The following is a 20979-nucleotide window of genomic DNA, read 5'->3' as shown; positions in this document are numbered from 1 at the left end:
TGGGGGCCATCAGTGGAGCTGAGCAGTGGCCATTCCTCCAAGTGGGAGCCTGAGCACGCAGCTTCCTACCATGTCCCACACCCCACTCCTGTCGTTTGTCCTCGGAGGCCACATGCCAGCTGCCCTTTATCAGGGTGCCCGTGATGTTATTTTCTCCTGGGAGAGTATTTTCTTACCCCTCACTTCACTCATTTATTTACCTGCCTGATCCCTGGGAAGAATCTGCTTTTGGGCCTCCCTCCCCTAATGGACTGTTTCCTTCTCTTCCTTCCTCCCCCACAGAACTCACTGGAGGCATGGCGCTTCACTTTGACCTGCGGATCTACTCGGTGGGACTTCTCACTGCAGGAGGAGGCGTGGCGCTTCACCTGGGCCCCCGTGGGACGTTCCGGCTCCTCGTCCTGGGTGGGAGACGGAGGAAGGAGATGAAGTGCAGGTAGGCGCAGAGTTACCAGTGCAGCGGTGTGGTCTGGTCTGTGCCGGTGGGAGAGTGCTGTGGGCCCTCTGAGATACTGGCCTTGTATTTTTAGACTTGCGCAGCACTCAAAAGTTTATATACCATTTTCACTAGCAGTATTATCCATTTGATCCTCATACCTTCCTGTGGGGGGCAGCAGAAGGCAACCCTAAATTGGAATATTTGCTAAGAGGAAAATTAAGACGTAAAAGATTGTGGATGACCATACTTGATTTGTCATAGATATGTCTGTCCTCGCCTCATTTCAAAGTATCCTTCACATTTCTGAATTATTAAAAAAAAAAAAAAAGTTGTGTTTGAGATCAGCCAATGGTAGAAGTTACATAATTTAGACTTACTATGCATTTGTGCATGGACAGTATTAAGAACACACAAAATCCTGTCAAAGGTCAGAAAACTGTGAGTGGAATATGATAATAATGTTATATAATAATGATATTAATAAGAGCAGTACAATGTACTCGTACTTTTCTATGTGTGACCTTCCAATGTCCAGGTCCTGTGCTAAGTTCCTTCCATAAAATATTTCATTTAGTTCTTGCAGTAGGCCAACCAGGTAGGTTTTAACATAACCATTTGAAGCCAGGAAGTGAGGACCAGAGAAGTGAAGCCCAAGGTAGCTCAGATTGAGCTCTGAGGCCAAAGTTTGCGTCCGTAAGTACAAGTTATCTTGCTACTAAGCTCTGCAATTGAGAAAGATCTCAAGCTGCATCCACGGGTTCATCTGTGTCTGAAGAAAGACCATGTAAACAGAAGAAGGACGGCTGGGGAAATTTCTAACAGGGGGTCCTAGAGGTGCAAGCTCAGAATATCATCTAGCACCGTTCAAGGCAGGCTTTCCTTGGCAGCTTGATTCCCTCTCTGTCCTCTAGTTGTGAGGCCTGACTCACCCACCAATGTCTGATCCCAGGGTGGTTCTCTGGCTCTCCTGTGGGAGGAGAAGGCATAGGACACACCAGGAGCAGTCCAGGTCGTGTGATGGCTATAGAGGTTTCACTGTAAATTCAGGAGCTGGCCTCTCCTTGGTTTCGTGCGCACGACAGGGAGACTGTGTCCTGGGACATGAAGTCCTGACTGTAGATGCCACCAGGTGAAGGCCTACGGGGTTGGCCTTCTGTTAGTGTCCCCTCTGAAACCCCAAGATACCACTGAATCAGCAGCATTAATTCACAGAGCCTTCAATGGGCACAGAATCCAGCGTCTTCCTCCTACTGGAATTGTGCTTTGCAGTTTACGGAGCCCTTCTTCTTCCTAATCTGGGAGCTTTCTGCTGTACCGTTCAACCTCCTATGCCACAGTCTGTGAGAAGAAGGGTCCTCTCTCCCCTGCCAGCCGCTGGGTAAGTGAGAATGATCTCTCTGAGGCAAAGGGAAAGAGGAGGAGAGTCGTGTGCTCCGTAGTGATGTTTCTGTCAAGGCACGTACAGCAGTGGCCCCTAAGATTATAACAGACCTGAAAAATTCCTATCGCCTAGTGGTGTCGTAGCTGTCTTACTGTTGTAGAGCGACGCGTTACTTACGGTTCTGTGGTGATGCTGGTGTGAAGAAACCTACTGCACTGCCCGTCGTATAAAAGTACAGCACGTACATCGTACTTGATAATAATCGACTGTTGCTTGTGTATGTATATACTATACTATACTTACTATACTATACTATTGCTACACTTTTTATCATTCTTTTAGAGTGTACTCCTACTTATAAGAAAAAGTTTGCTGTAAAACTGGTCGCCGTGTTACACCGGCAGCAGCCTCATACATCTCGTGTTTACCGCGTCTCTCGGTTGCATCATTTTCTCTTGTGCTTGATGTAATGTCGTGTCATTTTGTACATTAACTCGCATACAGGTTTGCAGCCTAGGATCAATAACTACGCCATCCAGCCAGGTGTGTGGTAGGCTGTAGCATCCAGGTTTGTGTAAGTGCCCTCTGGGATGCTCGCACCATGACGAGATCGCCCAACGGCGCATTTCTCAGAGCGTATTCCTGCTGTTAAACGGTGCATGACTGTAGCGAGGGAGACAGAGAGGGCGAGCTAAGAAGGGGCCTTTGCCACCTTCCTGGGCAGTGCCAAGAGACCATACCTGCATCTTTTCATAAGGAACATCATCGTAGACACGGGGCTCAGGCCACTGATCCTGGTAGGATCTTGCATATCTGGAAAATACAAGGTACAATGACGATGCCACTTCGCAGCTTACAGTGCTTTCCTGTCCAGTTTCGCACTGGATTCTGGCAGCAGTTCATAATGCACGTTGGAAGCTTAGTAATAGCAACCGTTCCAGGCAACACTGGGCCATTGCTGTGGTAAGGGCTTTATAGGCAGGGACCCATGTGATTCTCACAACACAGGAAACAGGTCATTCATCACCTCCATGTTATACGTGAGAAATCAGAGGCTCCCAGCTGGTAAGCACCCAGCCCAGGTTGTTGGTGGTGAAAGAGCTGTGACTGGAACCCAGCTCTTCTAGTGCTGAACTCCACAAACCAGCCCTGTATCCGCCCAGATACTCAAGGTCCCGTAGCATGAGAGCAAAACCCAGGGCACTGTGCAAAAGGGCTGCTCCACGTTTGTTCCTTTCACCCACAGCTTCCCCTGACCCTGGTGTGGGCTGCCTCCTTTAGACAGCTCACTGCTGCCGGGTGGAAGAGGAAGGCACACACTCTGACCTCCCGAGCTGGTAGAGGCCGCCGCAGCCCTTCCTCCCGTCCCTCCCATTGCTCAGACTCAGCCTCTGAGAGGAGCTGAGACAGGAAGGTGCTGGGCAGCGTCTCTTACAGGAAGGAGTTGCGCCCCGCGCTGACGATGCTGGTTAAGGTCTCCACGTCCACGTAATCATAGTGCAGCGCCTCGGGGGTGACTTTGGAGCCGGTCTCCACCAACAGCAGCCCAAGCCAGCGGCCCATGTCCTCTGAGCAGCTTGCCTGACGGAGAGGAGGCACAAGCCATTTCACTTTGGCACTGTCAGGTCTGGCTACCTGCCTCCTTCAGCCAAACCCGTATTCATGTGGGACCCGTTATGGAGCCGATACTTAGGGATCCACAAGGAACAAGAATACACATCCAGAAACCCACGTGGCTGCCACTCCCCTCTGTTCAAGTCTCTGCTCACTGTCATCACAGCCTTCCTGAACCTCAGGTGTGAAAACGTTTGGGTGTTCCCAGAAAATTCTTCAAAAATATGTACTTTTTATGAGAGGAGGCTATTTCTCACATAACTCAATAATTTTTTCTTGTATTATAATTGCTAATTATTTATAGTATTTTTTGTAGGAAAATCTCCAAGAAATTGTTGGTCAACTAAACATGCTTATGTTAGTTGTCATTTGAAGAGCATTATTAGAAAATCAACTTAGCCTGCAAATGCTAAACTTGAATAAAGGCAGTATACTTTTTGCCAGAAAGCTCTGTGTATAATTTAAGAGAAGTAATAGACCCATCTCAAACTATCAAAAATAAAAGTGAGTTACTGGGGTTAATATTTCTTGAAATTTAAGAACCGAGAGAGGCAGTAGGTACTGGGCAAAGAAAACAAGACCAAGAGGCTGGGTTTTAGTTTTAGGATAAGACCAAGAGGCCACTGACCCTCTGTGGAGCTTTGAACAAAGCACTTGACTGCCCTGGCCTCAGTTTCCTTATCTATAACGTGGGGGGGGTAGTTATTTAGGTTTTCTTCCGGTGTTAACATTGTAAAGTCTAATAGCCAAGGGACTGACATGTAGAAGAGAGAGTCAGCATATTCTGTATGATCTCAGAGAGGATGGCATGCGCCACCATGTAGGGCTGACAATGAATGGTTGAAATGAAGTCACATATTCATTCAGCCATTTCTTCGACAAATGTTAATTGAGGCCTTAGTCTGTGCTGGACATCATACTGGGTTCTGGAGAAACAAAGGTATGCAGAACAGGCTTACCAGCTTTAAAGATTTCATCTCAACATAGAGAAAGTTTTTCTAAAAATTTGAGTTGCTCAGTGGAAGGAGCCAGCTACACTGAAGGGCAGTGGTTTATTTGAGGTGGACGGCCACTGGTGGGAAAGGTAGAGGGGATTTTAGAATCAGGTCTGGGTTAGATTAGACTAGACACCTTCAGGCTTTGGATTTTAAGATAAGGGAGAAAAATAAATAAACTTTGGCTCTAGGGTTGCCAGACTTAGCAAATAAAAAGCAGAATGCTCTGTTACATCTGAATTTCAAATAGACAATAAAACATTTTCTAGCATAGGTATGTCCCACATGTTGCATGGGATATACTTGTTTTAAAAGCATTATTTGTTTTTTATCTGAAATTCAAATTTAAGTGGATGGTCTGTATTTTAACTGGCAATCTTACATCACTCGGCAGCAGTTGGCTTACTTTCCCTTTTTTCTCAGTCCCTGTATTATCAGTAGCAAGGCCCCTAAGACAAAAGCCAACATCCGGGCCAGACCTCGCCTCAGCTCCCACCTCCAAGGATAACCTGGATTCTCTCCTCTCACCTCCAAGATGGTCACCTCCTGCCGGTTGCGCAGGATCCTGAAGGCAAAGGGGTGTCTGGGCCCAAAGCCTGGGACCACCTCACAGCCTCGGAGGGCAATGGCATTCACGTGGGTCTTGAGGTCTGTGCGGTCCTTGTGGAAATACAGAGTGTTGCACTTCAGGCGGCACCAGCGTTCCTTCCAGCTGTGGTTCACCAGCACGTTCAGATAGCCTGGGAGGGGCAGACCAGCAATGTGATTTCCCGGCAGCCCAGCCCTGAGGAAAACCCAGGTGGTGGATGCGAGCTGGGGTGCATGGGTCTATACCCAGGGACAAAGCTCCTGGACAGCCCTTAGACTCTAGCTAGACAAGGCCTGTGGGCCCCGGATCAGCTCTCTCCTGGCCTGTGAGCTCATGCATCCTCTTTTCTCTCTAAGTTTCAGTTTCCTATCAATGAAATGGGGACTGATAATCCCATTTCTACATCGCCACACAGCCTTTGGACCATACCAAGCTTGATGAAAAGGGCCGGAACTACTATATAGAATGAATAAAAGACGTAACTCTCCCTCATGGCTTTCGCCTTTCTTCCCCTTAAAATACCAAACTCTTACTGAAAGTCAGAAGGTAATGGATGATGCTGACACCTGGTGGCAGCATGTAAGAACAATGCCATCCAACCAACATAAAGAACTATAAAATGAGTGAGGTCCAGTCTAATGACTGATGGGTTTAGAATTCCCTCTTAACATTTTAGATTTAAATTTATTTTTTGCCATAATATGACCTGATCCACTGCTTATAAAATATTTCTGTATAGCCATGTGCCTTTATAATATTCTTTCAGGGTGAGAGTATTACTGCATGTCTGAAATATATGATTGTTGAATTCCAGTACATGGAACACGCGTTTAAATGAACAGGATAATATGTTTTCCCTTCCAAACCACTTTTAACTCACATTGAATGCATTTATAATGAAAAGTACTAAAATATTTTTATACAATGAATTTCCTTATAAGACTGGGTGGTAAGCTCCACACCTACCCGATGTGTGCTGGGAAATAAGATACCCTTCTCTCATCATAGTGGAAGAGATTGAGGCTGAGAGACAAGTAGGGTTGAGGTTGAAGTTAGAATCATAGGAAGCACAGAAATATGGGAGTCAGTTGGCTTTTCCTTCTGCTGAGCCTGGGGGCCTTATGGTAGAGAAGTGATGGAAGGGCATGGATTGTTGGTGGCATGGGGGTTAGCTATCCAGTGGGAGGGTTCTCTCCTCTGCTCTGGGGGCCGGCAGATGGGCCTGGAGGGCCTCCTGGCTTGGCCCTAGGGCCCTCCGTCGACAGGGTCTGAGTTCTCGTCCAGTGCAGGCCTGGTACCCACCGCAGCACGGGACCTCCTCCTCGGTGCAGGGCGTTTGCAGGTCATCCGCCAGCGCCTTCCTCTTGGAGAAGCTGATGATGCGCGTGATCTTGCGGCCCGCGGCCCTGCTCATGGAGCCCTTCAGCTCAGCCAGGCTGCTCTTCTTCCCTTTGCCTGTTGTTGCAGAGATGGGTCGGGGAGGGGAGGGCGCCCTGAGGCCCAGGTGCACCCGGTCCTAGCCCTCCCACTGGTCCTTTCAGCCCGCACACAGGAGCCTGCAGCTCCCGGGGTGGATGGGCCACACCCCTTCCCTCAGGACCTGCTCTGCACTGTGTGCCTGTGGGCCTGTGCCAAGGCCTGTCCCAGCTCTGGAATCCTTTGCCTGAGCCCCCAGCGGTTCCTACCCTGTTCGCAGGTCTCCCGGCGGCCAAGGGTGGAACAGCTGTCGCCCATGCCCAGGCTGTGGGAATCTGAGGTCTGCTTCTCTTGAGACAGTCTCTGGGGGGAACACAGACAGCCCACATCAGAGGGCACGCTCAGAAGTCCCCTTTGTTGGTTCAGTCTCCCCCTGACCCTTGCACGTGAGGACTAACTAACAAATATTTGTCAGCAACTATTAAGTACCAGGTATGGGGGCGGGGGGACGAAGATGACTTAGGATGGTTGTGTCTTCGAGTTACAGTCGATTTAGAGAGCGAGGCAATTAATTATCACACATTGAGATAAATGACTTAGTAGTTTGGACCATATTCAGCATGCGACAGGGAGCTGGGAAGATATTTCAGTGGGAAACTGCCGTTCTGCAACCAGTTTAGGGAGGTGCCTCCAGTGGCACCATGGAGGGCAGACAGGAGGGAGCGAGACTGGAAGCAAAGGACCTACTTAAGAGAGTGTCATCCTGGGTAAGACGAGACTCAGAAACGAGATGAACCAGGATGATAGTGAGGATGGAGAAAAAGAGATGAGTTGGCATTTTCAAAATAGTCACGCCAGGTCAATTAAGTGCCTACTAGGTCCTGTGGGAGGTGGTGCGGAGTTGTCGGATGGGACGGGGACACGCTGCCCAAGGGCGAGGGACTCGCTTCTGTGACTGCAGGAATGTGGGAGAATCCTTTCATCTCCCCAAGGCTTGGTTTTCTCTTCCAAATCACACTCTTTTCAGTGGGCTGCCGTGGGCCCCAGGGAGCCCACGTGGAATTACGCAGGCAGCAAACTGTCATTTCTAGCATCTGCATAGCATGCTGCCCTCTCCCTTTAGGGAGCTAAGCTGTGGGCGGCGCGCATCTGTTTGTGTTAAGATCGCACCTGGGGCCCAGCACAGCGCTTGATGCTCACTCACTACTCCTTGAGTAGAGCTCAGGATGCCCCTTGAGGGGCCAGGTTGCAGAGTCATTGAGAATCAGGCTGCCCGACGTAAATCCTAACTCTGTTTCTTATTAACTTTGTGACTTTGTAAATCTCTCTGTGCCTGGCTTCCTCATTTGAAAATATAATTCATCCAAGAGTTGTAGAAATTAAACCAGGTAAAGACCTGTGAAGCACTTCCAACAGTGCTGGCCACACAGCCGTATTCTGTAACTGCCGGCCTTTATTATATCCTGCAGAACCCATGTCTGGGACTCTCAGACCTGCCCTAGGATTTGGGGCTGCGTCCCCATCTCACCCACAGCACCAGGCAAAGCGTAGATACCAGCACATGTCTGCCGACGGCCTGACCAACTGCTAAATGAGTGCTTCGCTCATGTCCCAGTGGGGCTCACTCTTTTTCTGATTGACAAATGTAATTTAATTTTCATGGCTCCATATAAACAGGACCACTCCTGACCTGGCAGTGTTATTCATGCCCAATTCTGGCTTGTACTGCACCATGGACATGGGCATTCATTCAACAGAAATGTATTGAGTGCCTACTGTTGTACCAACTAACTCTGCTGGCCACTCATGGCTTCTGCGACACCACTGCGCGTGCCCACTTCACCACCAGTCTGAGACCCCCAACCCCCCCACCCAGGGCAGAGCCTGTGCTGAGTCCCCGCTGCCTGGCCCAGGGAGACCTCATGGAGACAGTCGTACCTTGTCCAGGTCCAGTTTGCACAGGAGGACTGGGGATCTGGGCACGTCCGTCCCCTCAGCCCCCATGATGGGCTTGCTCACCTCTCGGATGACCTGTGGAGAGCATGCACAGGTGTGAGCAGGTGGGCGAGGATGCTGTGGACGCAGAAGGAAGAGTAGTCTGTGCTGTCAGGGCCATTGAGCAGAGGGGTTAGGCCACTGGACGGAAGACATGGCTTGATGTGGCCTCCTGCCACGTGTGTGGGGGCACAACTGCATTTGAAAAAGGCTTTCTCTTGTAGGCCCTTGAATTGAAAAGATGTGGGGCTGGGAACCAAGAGGCTTGGCTTCTAGACCTGGCTCCATTGCTGATTAGTTGTGTGGCCTTGAGGAAAGCCACTTCCCTTCTCTGGGCCTCAATTTCCCCGTCTGTAACATGGGTTATAACTTTAGTGGGTTGTCTGAGGACCAATGAGATGATAGGTATGAAGGGCCACGTAAACTGGGATACCCTGCACAGGGGTGAGCCACTCGCTTCTATGAGTGTATTGGGCCTTAACAACAGCCTGTGGGGCAGCCAAGTTTATCCCGTCCATTTCAGAGATGTGAAAACTGAGACTCCAAGGCATTAACTCACTCATCCAAGGTCACACAGCATAAGCATCCAGATCACGAAATAACAACAGCCACCATTTGTGGTTCACCTGTCAGGTGGCTTTCCATGAAATATCCCATTGTATCCCCACAGCAACCTTGTGGGGCAGGGGTGACTGTGGCCCCTAAGGCACAGATTAGGACGATGAGGCTCCAGGAGGTGGAGCCGTGGTTGCCGGGCCTTAACCTCGGGGCTAAGAGCCTCCCGGGACTGGATGTCAGGACAGGCCTCTTAACAGCAGCGTCTAGGGCTCCTTTCTCAGACCCACCTGGCCCCTTGAAGGACAGAGGCTCCCCAGCAAGCAGGTTCTCTCCCTTCCTTCCCTTCCTGAGACAAAGGCAGTAATGAGAACACTAAACATTCCAGTGGGAGAGCTGGTTATCACAGGAAGGGAGGGAGGATGGAGAGGGAGAGACTTGGTTTCTTTGTTCCAGCAGGAAGACCATAGTTGGAGAGAGAAAGGTATCACAGTGAAATGGAGGCAGGGTGCAGGGCTGGAGGGCCCCCTATAAGGGACTGGAGGTGGGGGCTTCACCGTCATTGCACAGCAATCACTGATGACTACTAAGCACTTACTGCCTGGCAGGCACTATGTCCACTGTCTCTAGAATCCTGACAAGAAGCATTTCATAGGGGAGGAAACAGACACAGAGAGGCGAAGTCATTCGCAAAAGGTCACACAGCCATTTAGGCCTGGGACTTGAACTGAAGTCTATTTCACCAAAGGCCTCCCTCATTTTCATTATGTCACCCTGCCTATGGCTTTTGGAGTAGATTTCCTTATTAGCCTCTAATCCAGGCCCCGATCACTTGGTTACATGACCTTTGGCAAGTCACATATGTTCTCTGTGCCTCAGTTTCCTCATCTGTAAAACGGGAACAATAATAGTCCCATTGCGAAGAGTAAATGAGGTAATATACGTAACCCCTTAGCACAATGCATGGCACAAAGTAAGTGTTCAATATGCAGTAACTAACTGTGCTGTGTAGCTTCAAGATGCAGAAGTTCGACCACAGGTGGATGTTACAAGGAAGGATTTTTCCTTTTTTAAATGAAAAAAAAAAAGGATTAGTTTATCTAATGATAAAATCAGCTTCCTTGGTAGATATTAAGCTCCCCTTTCTAAGCGGTGTACAAATGCAGGCTGGACAAGCCCACAGTCGGGATGTTAGAAAGGAGATTCAAATCATGAGGAGGTACAGCCTGAGGTCTGTCTGTCTCCTGGAGATGTCCGAGGCCCATTTCCACACATAAGCCTTAGCCATGCACAGGCCTTGATCCCACTCCCTTGAACAAAGCCTATTCTTCCAGGGACAGGAGGCCTTAGTGCTGGGCCCGGGAAAGGGAGGAAGGGCAGGGAGGCGAGCTCAGGCCCCTGTACCTTCAGCCACTCCTCGGCCTGCTCCCGGCTCTGCAGTGCTAGCACCAAGACCTCAGTAGCCCCCTGGGAGAAGCGCAGCTCATGCCTCTTGTGCCGGCTGTCCTTGGGCACGTAGATGACGTTGCAGACATCCAGCATCAGCCTCAGATGTGGCTGCCGGTCCTTGGAGCTTTTATAACACTGGGGAGGGAGAGAAGAGGTCAGGGCTTCCTGGAGTAGAGGGTGAGGAGGGGACACCTTTACACAAAGGCTTGGGGGAGCTCGACTTATCCCACAGAGACCTCCCCCACCCAGCTCAACTGTGGGCACTGCACGAAGACAGGCGCTGTGGCTGTTCACCCCAGAGAAGAGAAGCCTGGGAGGGGGTATCTTTGAGTAATCTTCAGATCTCCAGCGTTACTGAGGGCCCTGCGGGGCACAACTACCTATTAGGAAAAGGTAGATTTTAGCACAACACTAGGAAGACTATTCTAGTCTAGAGAGACATTCTACTGTAAAGAACTCTTAAAGAGAAGAAACAGGCTGGCTTGGGAGGAAGTCAGCTCCCTGCTACTAATGGGCTACTGGCAGGAACATGGGAGTGAGAATTCTGGCAGAGACAGAGGGTTGGGCTTGGGAAGTCAATAGTTTATCAATAATGATTCTCACTTCCCAGTTCTTGTTATGAGGCCAGCATTACCTTGAGACCAGAAACTGACAATGACATTACAAAAAAGGAAATTTATAGGCTAATCTCTCTTATAACAGTTGCAAAGTCCCTAAACAAAATACTAACACATAGAATCCAGACACGTAAAGCATAGTGCATCAGACCAAGTGGTGTTTGTTCTAGGAATGTAAGAGGGGGTTAGCAACCAAAACCAACCATGTCATTCATCATACTACCGTGTTTCCCCAAAAATAAGACCTAGCCGGACAATCAGCTCCAGTGCATCTTTTGGAGCAAAAATTACTGTAAGACCTGGTATTATTTTACTATAAGACCGGGTCTTATATACTACACTACACTACACTACCAGGTCTTACATTAATTTTTGCTCCAAAAGATGCATTAGAGCTGATTGTCCGGCTAGGTCTTGTTTTCGGGGAAACAGGATAACAGAAAAAAAGGAGACAGACCACTTATTTCAATAGAAGCAGAAAAAGTATTTGATAAAATTCTGTACCTATAAGATGTGATCAAAAGTACTGTGAATGTTTAAATAAAAAAATTTATTACAGTAAAAGAAACATTGTCATTAATCCCCTCAAAATATTCCCCCTCACTTCAAACATACTTATCCCATTGTTCTTGCCACTTTCTGAAGCAGTTCTGGAAGTCCTCTTTTGTGAGTATCTTTAGTTACGCTGTCATGGCTGCCTCAATGTCCTGAATCGATTCAAAACATTTACCTTTCATGGTCATTTTGACTTTGGGGAAGAGCCAGAAGTTGTGAGTGTCAGATCCAGTGAATAAGGTGGATGAGGACACACTGTAATGTTTTTATTTGACAGAAATTGCCACACCAGAAGTGATGTGTGACACAGAGTGTTGTCATGATAGAGGATGAAGTAAAGACACTCACAAAAGAGGACTTCCAGAACTGCTCCAGAAAGTGGCAAGAATGATGGGATAAGTGTGTTAGAAGCAAGGGGGAGTATTTTGAGGGGGATTCGTGGCAATGTGTCTTTTACTGTGATAGTTTTTAAAATTTAATCATTCACTGTATTTTTAGATCACGCCTCGCATTTGTAACATAGACTCTTAGCAAACTAAGAATAGAAGGGGACCTCCTTAATGTGATAAGGAGCATCTACAAATAATCCACAGCAAATAACAGCCTTGATGGGGAATCCCTGAAACTTTTCCTTTGAGTTCCGGACCGAGACAAGGAAGGCTGCACTCAGCACTTCTGTCTCCATTGTGCTGGGGGTCCTCGCCGGTACAGTAAGTCGAGAATAACAGAGGGCATGAGGAGTGGGAAGAGTAAGTCATGCCCCTGGACTCATTCTGGCCTGGGATTAGCTTTTCACTGCTCCAGGGTGAGAAAAGGTCATGTTGCAAATGGATATATGTTAGGCAAGCCTTGTCAATAGATTTCTGGGTAAAGTTTAGCTCTTATTTTTTTCTGAAATTATGTCCATCCTCCTACTTTGGAATTAAGGCTACATTTTCTTTTATGAAATAGTAGTGATGAGAGATGGCGAATTGAAGAAAAAAAGCTTTAAGAAAGCAAGTGCTGAGTGGGCTTAGTTTTGGAAAAGACAGATGTATGAAAGTGAGGGTAGAAATACGCGTATGTCTATTAATAGTTGTTAGCTCTTGGTCAGTAGGATTATAGGTGGTGTTTTTAAAAATCAATTTTTAATTTTGTTTTTCTCTAGCTTTATACATAAACACATTTACTTGCATAATGAAAAACAATAAACATTGTTTTAAGGTGATAAATTTATCTTTGGCAAAACAAAAACTTGGTAAAGTCTATATCAGGGCTTCAAGTTTTTTTATTTTGTTTTTTTTAAAAATTATGCTCTAGTGGGAGAGCACCGATCTTCAAAGCAGAGGCTTTGAGCCTCTGTGCACAAAGCAAGCCCAGAGGAACTGACGCAGACACGCCTGCACACACACACAGACTGACACACACGCGCACAAGTCCACGTGAGGCCCAGAGGAACATGGCCGCACCCACTCACCAGGAGCTGGTCCTCCTTGATGACCGTCAGCTGCTTGGCCCACTGCCCGAAGCGCTTTTTCCGCAGCAGGAAGGCACATATCCTGCAGTCCCTCACCAGGTGCATGGAGGCCTCCTCTGAGGGCCACTGGTGCCTGGGCCGCAGCCCCTTCCCTTCCTCCTCCTCCTCCTCGTCGTAGGACTCATAGGAGCTGCTCATTGCGTCAGAGTCATTGTCTGCAGGCACCATGGGAAAGGACCCGTCACTGTGCCGTTACCCCGGGGGCACCTCCTCACCCCTCTGCAGGCATCCCTGCTCTGGGCTCCCGGGACCATGAAGGGGTGAGGCGTGATTGTGGAAAGGACTAAACCCCCACATGGGTGCTGTGTTTTACAGATTTCCCACTAGCTTTGTGACCTTGGTGACTTCACTCCTCTGAGCTTCAGTTTCCTCATCTAGGAAATGGGCATAATGAATAATAGTATCTACCTAATCGGGTTGTTGTAAGGATCAGTGATGCAGAGTGTTTAGCCAAGTGTCTGGCACTCAGTGAGTGTTCAGTAAACATCAGCAACTGTCACTGTCCCAGCGTGTTTACATCCATTGTCTCAGGTCACTCTCACAGCACTCCAGCAAATGCCCATTTTATACATAAGGAAACGAGGCTCAACGAGAATAAACAACTGTCTAAGGTCAGTCACCACGAGTCAGGGCAAGGGCTCTGTCAGGAACTCCTGACTCCTGAACCCCAGGCCCATGGAGAACAAGGGCTTCAGGGCCTCCATGGTGACCCTGCGGGGTGAGGGGCTGGCGGGCACGTGCGTGCCCAGGCCTGCCCTTCGAGGACAGAACCTGACTGAAGTCCCGTTAGGCACTTACAGGAGTTCTTCAGCTCCCCGTTCATCGTGGTCGCAGGGTAACTGCTGTCTGCGTCCTCGTAGTAGCCGTCCACAACGGAGTGGGCTGGGCTGCAGCCATCTGTGGGTTTGGCAGAAAGAGCCGTGCTCTGAACAGATGCAGGCAGACTCCCGGAGGCAGGGCTGGGGAAGACCCTCCCTACCGTGCCCTCCTCAGGGAAGAGAGGGTGGCACTCCTGTAGCCCCTTGGTCAGGGTGTGGGGTCTCCCTCTCATCTCTTCTGCTCTGGTGCCCCACATGCCCTCTGTGTTCCTGTCACCAGGAACTGCCCTGATGGGCCCTGTCACACCTCCAGGCCTCGTTCACGCTATTCCTTTGCTCTTTTATTTTCTCCCAGAGAACTCCTACTCACCCTCCTAGACCCAGCTCAGAGATCTTTCGTCTGACCTTCCCAGGCAAAAAGTGGTCAGCCCTCCTCAGTGTCCCCAGAGCATTGGTGTGTGTGTATGTGTGTCTTGGTCACAGCTTGGTCCCTGTACTGCGCAGAGTGGTGTCCCAGCACCTGGGCTCAGACCCCCTTCCTGCGCTGCCTCTGCCTCATTTTCTGCTACCTCGGCCTTTCCGTTTATTCCTAACACATCTCCCTCTGTTTGTCAAACTGTTTCTCTTAAGCCTCTGCAACTACAAAGGAGGAAATGGACCAGAGGAGGTAATCAGAACACAAATAAAAGTGAATACAACAGCTGCCTATGCTGAATTTTCACAACACATTCCCATTCAGGGGGCGGCATAGTACAGGGGTTGGGGGGTATCTCACATTTTATCCTGCATCAGAATTACGAAGGGTCTTTTTAAAATATAGATCTCTGGGCTGTATCCCCAGAGATTCTGATTCACTGGTGTGGGCTGGGCTGAGGAATGTGCGTTAAAAAAACCCAACTATTTAATAGGACATTTAAACACATACGTAAAAATAGAAAATAAACTGAACTCCAAGGAATCGGATTTTTAAAAAATAAGGTTCTTTTGATGTAGACGGTCTCTGGAGCATATTCTGAAGTTCAGTGGACTAAGGGTATGTGCTTTGGGGTTGATCAGATTTGGGTTCAAATCTATCTCCACCATTTGCTGAGTGACCTTGGAAAGAAGTTTCTCTGAGTTTCAGATTCTTCATCTTAAAGTGACATGAACAGTTCCTACCTCGGATTAGTGATATAATGCATATAAACTCTTAGCACAGTGCATGACACAGAATGTGCTAGAAAAACGCCAAGTATTATTATTATTGTCTCCTTCGATTTCCATAATACAGGGATGTAGGTATCAGCCTCATTTTATAGATGGGGCAACTGAGGCCAGACACAATTCACTAGTGACAGAGCCTGGATGAGAACCGAGGTTGCCAGCTTAGGGAATAGAGACCATGCCCCCTCCAGGAAGCCTTCCTTCACCCAGTCCAACTTGCTCGCATATCACACTGTTCTCCAGAGCACTGCTCTGGGCTTCCAGCCCCTACCGTCCATCTGTTTCCGGAGGATGGCAGCGCTGCAATTCTCTGCGCCTGGGACATCCAGGTCTATCTCCCCAGCGAGGTTCAGAGCCTGCCTTTCCCAGCAGGCTCTCTGAGGCCTCAGAGGCTGGTGACATGCCCGGTGAGGTGGCCGGGGAGTCAGGGCCAGAGGCGGGCTGGAGGAGGAGGGTGATGGGGAAGGGGGCGGGGGCACTGGGCAAAGTGCTCAAACACTTGGCAGGGCTGGACACTGCGTGTGGGAGGAAGGATGCTTCCTGGTGGGCTTGGCGCGCTCGCCCTGGACAGGCCCCTGGCCCTTCCTGCGGCCCTCCCTTCCCTCCTGCCCAGGACCCCAGCTGTGCCCCGGAGGCAGCTTCTCAGTCTCTGGGAGTGAGCTCTCCGGGGAGCAGGACGAGCCTCATCCAGCTGAGGGTCTTGACCGGGGATTCATGGCCCAGCAGCACTTTATCTCCTCCTTCCTCCCCTGTTCTCAGGTGGATAAAATAGAGTCACCTGCTCCACATACAAAAAGCTGCTTTCAGGGCAAGGGGGTTGTCCAAGGCCACACAGAACTGGGACTAGAACCAAGTCCCTGAACCCCAGCACCACACCCGCTGGCCCACCCAGCTTGTCACGAAAGAGGCCAGGTGCTCAGGTGGCTCCTCCTTAGGAGGTGGGCGTGGCTGTGTGGGTGCTGAGCTTGGAGCTTCAGGAGAGGAGCCTCCTACCCCTGGCCCTGACTCCCAGGGGCCCCGGAACTTACTGTGGGAGCTGATGTACTCGGGGGACTTGCCTGGCCCCAGGGGAAGGGCCTCCTCATAGTAGTCTTCTGGCGGAGGCCTGTTGGGAAGCGGTGGGGGCAGGTCGGCCGCCTGGAGGGGACGAAGGAGGCGTGTGAGACCACGAAGGCCAGGAGGCTGGGAGGGGAGAGGGACACGGGAGCTCCTACAAGGCAGGACGCAGCGTCTGAACGTGAAGCCATAGCTTCTAACAGGCTTGCGGAAGGGCAGAGTGGGAAACCTTGGGAGTTTACTTGGTCTTACATTTCTGATCGAAATGATTTAAGCATCAGGGCTCCTCTGTGATGTCTGACAGTTGTATGTGGGCTGCCACACAGAAGTAGTTATACACTTGATGACCACATGCAGAATCGGCAAAGCTACCATGAGCTCCGCAATCCACTGCAACCACATCCATGTACATGTGAGGAACAGCAGGACAAGGAGCTGGGAGATGTTATTTAGCGAGGCTGTATCACCTTGTGGCTGCGAGCTTATACTCTGAAGGCAGGGAGCCCTGGCTCTCCAGCTAAGCTCTGTCACTTGCTAGTGGTGGGACATTGACATGTCACTTACTCTCTCTGAGCCTTAGTTTCCTTACTTGTTAAATGGGGATAACAATTCTACCAACCTCACTCAGTTGCTATGAGCATGTAAAGGACACAATAAGTGGTCAACAGTTAGTCCTGTTGATGGTGATGTTGACGGTGAATTATGCAATTAACAGAAAATGCTTGATGTGATTATGGGCCCTGATTCCACGGCCCCAAGCCTGGGAACCCTAGATCCATACTGTCATTTTGTAGGTGAAAAACTCAGGCTCAGAGAGGGGAAGTGATTTTCCTAAGGCCACACAGCAGCAGGGAGGAGAGCAGAGGTCACCCAACTTGTGGTCCAGAGTTTTCCCCATCACTCCACCTGTATTACTGCAATCAGAAGTTTGGGTGGGGACGTCCTTTGGGCCTGAAGGGACAGGTCAGTTCACCACATTATCCCTACTCAGCACAGGACAGTGAGCATGAGTCATTGAAATGTTCTCGTGGTGTTTCCGCCCTTAACCACGCATAGAAGAGAGATCAGGGTCCTGTACAGCCAGGAGTGTCCCCTGCGTCAGGGCGAGAGCTTCCCTTGCCCCTTCCAGAGGGACAGAGAGCCTGAGGGTGTGGGAACCCAGGCCATGACTCACATGTTTCAGAGACGGGCTCTTGGCTGGCTCAGGGCTGGCTCCTTTGCCAGGCTCCCCATCATCCTCTGGCATGTCCCGAAGGTCGCTCAGGTCACAGTCTATGCAGTGTCAGGCCATTGGGTAGAGAAAGCCGAGGATGAGCATGGCAGAGCAGGAAGAGGGCTGGATTTGGCGTCAGAAGGCCTCTACCACCTCCTCCATTAGTACCCTGAGCAAATGACTTCCTCCCTCTCAGACTCAGTCTTCTCATCTGTAAACTGGACTTGTCTGTCTCCCAAGGTTATCGAGCAGATCAAATGAGATAATTTTTGGTCCAGTGCGTTGGAAATGTTTCCAGGTTATGTTATGACAGTGCAGTACCTTCCCAGTCTGTCAGCCCCTCACACTCTCCCACCTGACCCACCACTTTCTCGCTGTGTGGAGTAGTGCTGTCCTCCCTCGAGACAGAGCAGGCATCGCACGCACCCTGCACGCAGCCCAGCTTAGCTGCTCCCACACCCGTGGTGCCACTGCTGGCCCACCACAGCTCCATTTTCTGCTGACCTGCTGGACTGCTCAACCCAGGGCCCCCGGTGCCACAACCCATGGAAGCGAGGAGCAGGCAAGACAGCGCCCTGTGTGCCATCCCTTCTTTGGCCTGTGTGTTCATGCCTCCCTTTCCTCAAATCTTGGGGATCATTTCCCATAACCGTACAGATTTTGACTAGACTGTCAGACCTGACAGGGCCCAGAGAGGCCCAGGGACTTACCTAAAATGACTCCATGTTGTAATGTTGGAGTCAGGCCCCGGTCGGTGCAGGTAATTCTCTTCCACAGACTGAGGTTGGGAGAGGGTCACTTACCAAATTCTTCAAAGAGGGACTCCACGAAGCTGGGCCCAGAGTGGAGGTCGGCTGTGTTCACATACAGGTAGGACACTTCTTTTGCTGTGAGGAAGGAGGAGACCTGCGGCTGCTGACTGAGGAGGGGCCAGGTCTCCCCACCCCCACTCAGACATCCGTCTTACACCCATAGGTACAGCACTCGGTTTGCAGAGCACATGCACAACTGCAATGACTTCCCTGGTTTTCCAACTTTGTTTTCATTTTTACATTGTTACGGAAGATCTCTGTCTTCAAGTGAAAGGGTGCCCAGAGCCCAGTATGGAAAACAACATGGGGGTGCTCTGGAGACAGCCAGGCTCGGGCAAGCGCCACCCCGTTCCGCCTCCCACAGTCTGTGAGGGAGGCCCAGAGAGTCACCCAGTAGCGATTTCCCACCACATCACTCAGACCCCTCCCACAGAGTGGGACGTGGGTACAGCGCACGAGAGTTCCCTGAGCTCTTGATTTACACATATGATTTCACGGGCTGACTTAGGGTGAGGAAAGGCTGGGGCAGGTGAGGAGCTTGCTGCTGGGCACACAGTGAGGCAGAGAAGCCGCGGGAAGTAGAGGGAAGGGCATGAGTAACGATGTGGGGCGGGTGTGAGTGTGTGTCTGTGTGCATCTGTGTAAAGGAGTGTGTGATGTGTGTGCTGTGTGTCTATCTGATGTATGTTAGACTGCATGTGGGTGGGCATGGGCGCACGTGTGCTATGTGGATATGATGCGTATGTTAGTGTGTGTGATGTGAGAGTGTGGGTTTGAGATGTGTGTCGTGTGCTGTGTACGTGAGTGCGTGCTGGCATGTACGTGAGGGCATGCTATATGTTGTATGTGGTGTGTGTCATGTAGTGTATATTTGCTATGGAAGGAAGTACTATGCATGTGAGAATGTGTGGTGTATGTGAGTGTGGTATGTGCTAGGTACCTGAGTGTGTGTGGCATGTGCGTTGTGTGTGTGTTTGTAGTGGGCTGAGGATGGAGGACGCACAGAGCACAGCCAGGGTTGTGATGGGGAAGGGCCGAAGTGGACGTGACTGTGGCTCGGCCGTGCAAAGCGCTGGACGCCATGCTCTGAGGCTGTGCTTCCCCTGCCCGCAGGCCTGGGGAGTTACGGAAGGCTCTCGCGGAGCCCCAGGCAGAGTGCTGATGGCTGACCTGGGAGCGGCTGTAGGTTCTGCAGGATGGAAGCCACGGCCATCTTCTTCTCCAGGGTGGTGTCGCTGAGGTACTCCTGGTCCAGGAGGCTGAGCAGCCCCGTGAGCTCGGGGAGCAGCTGCTCCAGCACTGAGGAGGAAGCAGGATCTTGGCTCTGCATCTGGGCTCCTGGCCCTGCCCCCACCCACCAGAGGCCAGAGAAGCAGGGAGCAGAGGGCAGGGCCGGGCGCCACGGGAGACCTCAGAGGCCCTCACACAGCTGTCCCAGTGCTGGCTTCCCAGCCTCCCTTGGGAGAGCCCTGCTCACTTAACCGTGACATTCCTCTGGGCCTTCCCATTCTGCCTCAGGTCTCATATAGCCTTGGCCTGAGGACTGAACCTCCCGGGCTCACCCCGGCCACTCGGGGCCCAGGTATCCCGAGCAGAGGCACTTAGGCTGCCCTGTCCCAGGATGCCCTCTGCTTCGCAGGCCCAGGGCTCCTTCCTCACTGCAGCTCCAGGCTCAGCGCAGGGCCCAGGCTGAAGCCCCCGGCCATCCAGGACACAGGCAGGAAGGGAGCCTTCCTGTCCATCAGTTCATATGCTTCAATCTCTGGAACCTTCTGTTTCCGGTGCCTTGGTGGGAGCCAAACTAAACATTAACCCTTCTCACCCCAGGCCCAAAACTATCCTCACCTTTCTTTTTTTCCATGCTATCCCAGTGTTTTTCAAACTTGAGTGTATATAGCAATTAGCTGGAGATCTTGTCAAAATGCAGATTCTGACTCAGGAGGTCGAGGTGGGACCTGAGAGTCTGCATTTCTGACCAGCTCTCAGCGGCTGCTGCTGCTGCTGGTTGAGACCCCAGGAAGTCGCCAAATCCTAGAGCACAGAATCCGTTCAAGACAAGCGTGCCAAGACCATGATGTCATGATGTCTCCCTGTCCCAAACAGTAACAGGGACTTGGTCTGCCTCAGGGCTGAGGACCAGCCTCATTTCAGCAGTGCTAGTATTGTCCTGCTCTGCAACTCCCCAGTCACTTGTGCATAATAATAAAAGCTCACCTGTGCTGAACAGTTATTGTGAGCTGTGCTAAGCCCCTTCCTACTTAGAGTCTTATTTAAATCTCATATCAAGCATTTTATCATCTCTATTATCTGGAGGATGAAACTATGGCTCAGAGCGGTTAAATAACTTCTCCAGGGTCACACAGCCAGCAGAGATTGGATCCGGCTCCCTCACCCTGCACCTTTCACCATAGCACCACATTGCCTTGCAATATTTTATACGGTCCTACCAGCACGTTTTGAGATAGGTCCCATCATCATCCCTATGCTTTAGATGAAGAAACTAAGGCTCAGAGAAGGTAAGGAACTTGCTTGAAGTTACAGAGGCAAGCAGAAGAGCCAGGATGTCAGTTCCAGTCTCTTGACTCTCCCCACACTGGCCCCTCTGAAGAAATGGTGAGACTCTCACTTATAGATACAGGGTCTGGATGACTAAGAGAGGTATAACATTGTGCAGAAGAGAACCGGCCCTGGAGCCAGACCACCTGGGTTCAAGTTCAGGCTCCATCATTCATTAGCTGTGGGACCTTTGGCAAGTT

General features: G+C 50.4%; 1 protein-coding gene across 5 annotated transcripts in view; it reads right to left on the bottom strand.

Annotated features, from left to right (window-relative positions):
- Window positions 1-20979, bottom strand: part of AFAP1L1 (actin filament associated protein 1 like 1) — a 57043-nt gene that overhangs the window by 11700 nt on the left and 24364 nt on the right. For 2 of the 5 annotated variants that reach the window (XM_088798698.1, XM_088798700.1), the window contains 14 exons: window positions 19394-19522; window positions 18215-18298; window positions 17373-17470; window positions 16171-16279; window positions 13920-14018; window positions 13062-13276; window positions 10389-10568; window positions 8373-8465; window positions 6704-6797; window positions 6321-6473; window positions 4958-5169; window positions 3256-3401; window positions 2561-2633; window positions 290-401 (listed from right to left, as the gene is read on the bottom strand). In XM_088798698.1, the coding sequence (XP_088654824.1) occupies window positions 290-401; window positions 2561-2633; window positions 3256-3401; window positions 4958-5169; window positions 6321-6473; window positions 6704-6797; window positions 8373-8465; window positions 10389-10568; window positions 13062-13276; window positions 13920-14018; window positions 16171-16279; window positions 17373-17470; window positions 18215-18298; window positions 19394-19522 (1797 nt within the window). Of the gene's footprint in view, window positions 1-289; window positions 402-2560; window positions 2634-3255; window positions 3402-4957; window positions 5170-6320; window positions 6474-6703; window positions 6798-8372; window positions 8466-10388; window positions 10569-13061; window positions 13277-13919; window positions 14019-15413; window positions 16109-16170; window positions 16280-17372; window positions 17471-18121; window positions 18299-19393; window positions 19523-20068; window positions 20227-20979 lie in introns of those variants that run through there. The other 3 variants (XM_088798699.1, XM_088798701.1, XM_088798702.1) reach the window with 3 other exon arrangements.

Source organism: Rhinolophus sinicus, chromosome 5 (assembly GCF_057876585.1).
Source record: "Rhinolophus sinicus isolate RSI-liver-muscle chromosome 5, RSI-T2T, whole genome shotgun sequence".
Lineage (NCBI taxonomy): Eukaryota > Metazoa > Chordata > Mammalia > Chiroptera > Rhinolophidae > Rhinolophus > Rhinolophus sinicus.
The sequence above is the reverse complement of the archived record's forward strand: the minus strand, read 5'-3'. Positions and strand labels throughout refer to the sequence as shown.